Source organism: Myotis davidii, unplaced genomic scaffold (genome assembly GCF_000327345.1).
Source record: "Myotis davidii unplaced genomic scaffold, ASM32734v1 scaffold37, whole genome shotgun sequence".
In the NCBI taxonomy this organism is placed as follows: Eukaryota; Metazoa; Chordata; class Mammalia; order Chiroptera; family Vespertilionidae; genus Myotis; species Myotis davidii.
Window position 1 is genome coordinate 658,791 of NW_006289395.1, and position 5,336 is coordinate 664,126.

General features: G+C 63.5%; 1 protein-coding gene across 1 annotated transcript in view; it reads left to right on the top strand.

Annotated features, from left to right (window-relative positions):
- KDM6B (lysine (K)-specific demethylase 6B) overlaps positions 1-5,336 on the top strand; it is a 20,697-nt gene that overhangs the window by 11,261 nt on the left and 4,100 nt on the right. Inside the window, 10 exon segments of the mRNA XM_006761708.2 lie at positions 391-510; positions 744-886; positions 978-1,119; positions 1,331-1,429; positions 1,535-1,754; positions 1,863-1,955; positions 2,038-2,199; positions 2,282-2,476; positions 2,566-2,916; positions 3,011-5,240. Of these exon segments, the coding sequence (XP_006761771.1) occupies positions 983-1,119; positions 1,331-1,429; positions 1,535-1,754; positions 1,863-1,955; positions 2,038-2,199; positions 2,282-2,476; positions 2,566-2,916; positions 3,011-5,240 (3,487 nt within the window). The 5' untranslated portion in view covers positions 391-510; positions 744-886; positions 978-982.

Consider the following 5,336-nt stretch of genomic DNA (forward strand, 5'->3'; position numbering starts at 1 on the left):
GGTCAGGCGCTGGGCAGGTGTCGAGCGGAAGGCGGTCGGTGCTTTGTCTGCGTTGTGCATCTGTCTGCGGTCCATCGGTCCTAGGGCGGCGGGGTGGCCAGCGAGCATCTCGGGCGGACTAGCAGGGAGCACAGGCGGCTCTGTGGGTGCGTGGGACTGGCGGGGAGCGCTGTCCCCCAGGCCGGCCCGGGCGTGCGACTCGCCGCCTTGACCCACGCGGTCACAGACCCCGCTGGCCCCGAGTGTCCGGTCCGAGATGGAGACCCTAGGTAGGTAGCCGCCGGGTCACGTCGGGGTCATCCGGGGCCGAGCCTGTCTGTCCAGCTCCGCCGCCCCTCTCCCCCCACCCGCAGCGGCCAGGCTAACCTCGCTCCCATTGGTCCCGGGCAGGCTGTTACCGAGGCGGAGACGTGGGTTATGATTGGCTTTCTGAGCAGAGAGGAAGTCCTGTGATTGGCCAGGTTCCTGGAGCTCGCCAAGGCTGTCAGAGGACGCTCCCACGGAGGCCGGGTAAGCAGCCGCGGCGTTGACTGTTGGCTCCCGACTGGCCATCCCGGTCCCTGCTACTCATCCCGGTTCCGAGCCACTCTCCTGGGCCCGTAGGGGCGCCTTAGGCCCGGTGGGCCTACCCTCAGGGAAAGCCAAGGCCTGGCTCCCTGCGCGGGCGACAGAGCTGAACCTAGCCCCAGCACTCCCACTGTGTTTGGCCGCTAACGTCACCCTCTGCCTCCTCCTCTCTGTAGAATTGGCTGTGAAAGGCCCTGGGCGGCCCTCGGGGGCAGTGGGCTCTCCTGTCAGAGCGGTTGGAGTTGGGACCATCCCCCCAGAGAGCTGGGGCAGGGGGCCGTGCCCGATCTCCAGGGCTCCTGGGGCCACTGCTGACCTGGTAAGGGAAAAACTATGGCTGGGTTGGCAGTGTGTATACAGGCAGCTCAGGCTATGCCTCCAGTAAGAACATCATCTCTTCCCTGACTCAGGCTGGATGCATCGGGCAGTGGACCCTCCAGGGGCCCGCGCTGCACGGGAAGCCTTTGCCCTTGGGGGCTTGAGCTGTGCTGGGGCGTGGAGCTCCTGCCCGCCCCATCCCCCTCCTCGTAGCGCATGGCTGCCTGGAGGCAGGTGAGAACTTGGGCCATCTTTCTGTCTCCAGGAATTTGTCTTCCCATCTCCTGTGCCCCCTCAATCTCTTTCATTCTCTGGGTTTCTGCCATTCTGTGGGCCTGAGTGCAGTCCTCAGCTGCTTCCTCTTATTCCCCCTGTCCCCTCCTTCCTGGGCAGGGACAGTTCTGCTCCATCTTGATGTACATTAACAGACACCTTCTCTCTCCAGGTGCTCTGCCAGCATCGGGCAGTCCCCACTCTCTGCTCCCCTACCCCCTTCACATGGCAGTAGCTCTGGGCACCCCAACAAACCATATTATGTTCCAGGGTGAGTGAGGATTAAAGGTGCTGGGGATGGGAAGTAAGGCTGGGGCTTTAAAAGAGTTCCTCCAACCCTGACCACTCCCCCTCTCCAACCCCTTCTGCTCTGTAGGACACCCACTCCAAGACCCCTCCATGGAAAGCTGGAAACCTTGCATGGCTGTGTGCAGGCATTGCTCCGGGAACCAGCCCAGCCAGGGCTGTGGGAGCAGCTCGGGCAGCTGTACGAGTCAGAGCATGACAGTGAGGAGGCCATACGCTGCTACCACAGCGCCCTTCGATACGGAGGAAGCTTGGCTGAGCTGGGGCCCCACATTGGCCGACTACAGCAGGTGGGATGGGGCAAGACATAATAGGCAAGGATTGTGCCTTCTGGCTCAGTGCCCTCATCTTATGCCTGCTTCTGCCCTGTCCCCTATACCCTTCCCCCACCTCTCCAGGCCCAGCTCTGGAACTTTCATCCTGGCTCCTGCCAGCACCGAGCCAAGGTCCTGCCCCCCCTGGAGCAAGTATGGAACTTGCTGCACATTGAGGTGAGACCAGGGCTGGTTGGGATAGGGAGGGGGGCTGGGCCAGGTGTACACCTGAGCCACTCTCCTCTCTTTTTGTCCTCAGCACAAGCGGAACTATGGGGCCAAGCGCGGGGGTCCCCCAGTGAAGCGAGCCGCCGAACCCCCAGTGGTGCAGCCTGTGCCTCCTGCAGTACTCTCAGGCCCTTCAGGGGAGGAGGGCCTCAGCCCTGGAGGCAAGCGCAGGAGAGGCTGCAACTCTGAGCAGGTATGGTTGTATGTGGGCAGATGGGCAGTGAGTGGGAGGACTGGGGCAAGGAATGGGATTCTCACACCCCCTTTTCTTCCAGACTGGCCTTCCCCCAGGGCTGCCGCTGCCACCACCACCATTACCACCACCACCACCACCACCACCACCACCACCACCCCTGCCTAGCCTAGCCACCAGCTCTCCATTTCAGCTGGCCAAGCCAGGGCTGTGGAGTACCTTGCATGGAGATGCCTGGGGCCCCGAGCGCAAGGGTTCAGCACCCCCAGAGCGCCAAGTGAGCAACTGTCTGCTGACCTTCATCTCTTACCTGCAAGTACCTGTGTCCTCCATTCTTCACTCAGTATCCTCGTTTGTCTCCTGTAGGACCAGCGGCACTCGCTGTCTCACCCATATCCATACTCAGCTCCAACCTATACTGCGCAACCCCCTGGCCACCGGCTGGTCCTGGGTACACCCCCAGGCCCAGGTCCCCGCCCCCCAGGAGCAGAGAGCCATGGCTGCCCGCCTGCCACCCGTCCCCCCGGAAGTGACCTTAGAGAGAGCAGAGTTCAGAGGTCGCGGATGGACTCCAGCGTTTCACCAGCAGCAACCGCCACCTGCGTGCCTTACGCCCCTTCCCGGCCCCCCGGCCTCCCCGGCACCACCACCAGCAGCAGTAGCAGCAGCAGCAGCAGCAACAACGGTCTCCGGGGCATGGAGCCGAGCCCAGGCATTGTGAGTGAGCGGGAAGATGGAGTGGGGCGATCAGTGGGAGCTTGTCTAAGGTGACTCTAGCAGACCTCTGACCAGTCTTCTCCTTCACTTACAGCCCGGCGCTGACCATTACCAAACTCCCACGCTGGAGGTCGCTTCTCATCAAGGCCGCCTGGGGCCTTCGACACATAGTGGCCGGAAACCTTTCCTGGCAGCTCCTGCTGCCACTCCCCACCTATCCCTGCCACCTGGCCCTCCCTCACCTCCTCCACCCCCCTGTCCCCGCCTCTCACGCCCTCCACAACCCCCCGCCTGGCTGAAGGGCCCAGCCTGCCGGTCAGCCCGTGAGGCTGGAGAGATCTTAGAGGATCTCTTCTTCGGGGCGGGGGGACGCCCTCGCCCTCATCCACAACCCTTCCCGCACCGTGAGGGCTTCTTGGGGCCTCTGGCCCCCCGTTTTTCTGTGGGCACTCAGGATTCGCACATCCCTCCTACTCCCCCAACCACCAGCAGCAGCAGCAACAATGGCAGCCACAGCAGCAGCCCTACTGGGCCTGTATCCTTCCCCCCACCTCCCTATTTGGCCAGAAGTATGGACCCCCTTTCCCGGCCCCCCAGCCCAACACTGAGCCCCCAGGACCCACCTCTTGCACCCCTAACTCTTGCCCTGCCTCCAGCCCCTCCCTCCTCTTGCCACCAAAATACCTCAGGAAGCTTCAGGCGCCCGGAGAGCCCTCGGCCCAGGATCTCCTTCCCAAAGACCCCCGAAGTGGGGCCGGGGCCATCCCCAGGCCCCCTGAATAAAGCCCCCCAGCCTGTGCCGCCAACGGTTGGGGAACTGCCTGCCCGAGGTGCACGACTCTTTGATTTTCCCTCTACCCCGCCGGAGGACCAGTTTGAGGAGCCCGCTGAATTCAAGATCCTGCCTGATGGGCTGGCCAACATCATGAAAATGCTGGATGAGTCCATTCGAAAGGAGGAGGAGCAGCAACAACAGGAGGCAGGCGGAGCCCCTCCACCCCCCTTAAAGGAGCCCTTTGTATCACTGCAGCCTCCATTCTCCGCTGACACAGCCCCAACCACCACTGCTGTTGCCACTGCCGCCGCCGCTGCCACCACCACCACAGCCACAGCCACCCAGGAACAGGAGAAGAAGCCACCACCAGCTCTACCACCACCACCACCATTAGCCAAGTTCCCTCTCCCCCCGCAGCCACAGCCGCCGCCACCCCCACTACCCCCAGCAGCCAGCCCAGCCAGCCTGCTCAAATCCTTGGCCTCCGTGCTGGAGGGACAAAAGTACTGTTACCGGGGGACAGGAGCAGCGGTTTCTACCCGTCCTGGGCCCTTGCCCAGCACTCAGTATTCCCCAAGTCCCCCATCAGGTGCTACTGTCCCACCACCCCCCTCAGCAGCCCCTAGTGCCCAGGGTTCCCCAAAGTCCTCTGCTTCCTCATCATCTCAGTTCTCTACCTCAGGTGGGCCCTGGGTCCGGGAGCACAGGGCAGGCGAAGAGCCAGCCCCGGGCCCCATGACCTCTGTCCCGCCGCCCCCACCCCTGCCTCTGCCCCCTGCTCGCTCTGAGTCTGAGGTGCTAGAAGAGATCAGTCGGGCTTGTGAGACCCTTGTGGAGCGAGTGGGCTGGAGTGCCACAGACCCAGCAGGCCCAGTGGACACGGCAGACCCTGTGGACACGGCAGACCCAGTGGACAGTGGAACTGAGCGACTGATGCCTCCTGCCCAGGCGAAGGAGGAGAGTGGTGGGGCGGTGGCGGTAACGGGACCAGGGAGCAGTAAGCGGCGGCAGAAGGAGCACCAAAAGGAGCATCAGAAGGAGCATCGGCGGCATAGGCGGGCCTGCAAGGACCTTGTGGGCCGGCGGCCCCGTGAGGGCAGGGTCAAGGCCAAGGCCAAGGTCCCCAAAGAAAAGAGTCGCCGAGTGCTGGGGAACCTGGACCTGCAGAGTGAGGAGATCCAGGGTCGGGAGAAGGCCCGGCCTGACACCGGTGGGGCCTCAAAGGCCAAGCCACCCACAGCGCCGGCCCTTCCCCCAGCTCCTGCACCCTCTGCTCAGCCCACACCTGCGTCATCAGCCCCCGTCCCTGGGAAGAAGTCTCGTGAGGAAGCTCCAGGGCCACCGGGTGTCAGCCGGGCTGATATGCTGAAGCTGCGATCACTCAGTGAAGGGCCTCCCAAGGAGCTGAAGATCCGGCTGATCAAGGTGGAGAGTGGTGACAAGGAGACCTTCATCGCCTCGGAGGTGGAGGAGCGGAGGCTGCGCATGGCGGACCTCACCATCAGCCACTGTGCTGCCGACGTTGTGCGAGCCAGCAAGTGAGTGAGGGACTGTCGCCCCTGAGGCTGCTGGCCGGCCCAGGGGGAGGCTCCCTGCCCCCATCACCCTATTTCTGTCCTCATTTCATTGTCCTCCCACAGGAATG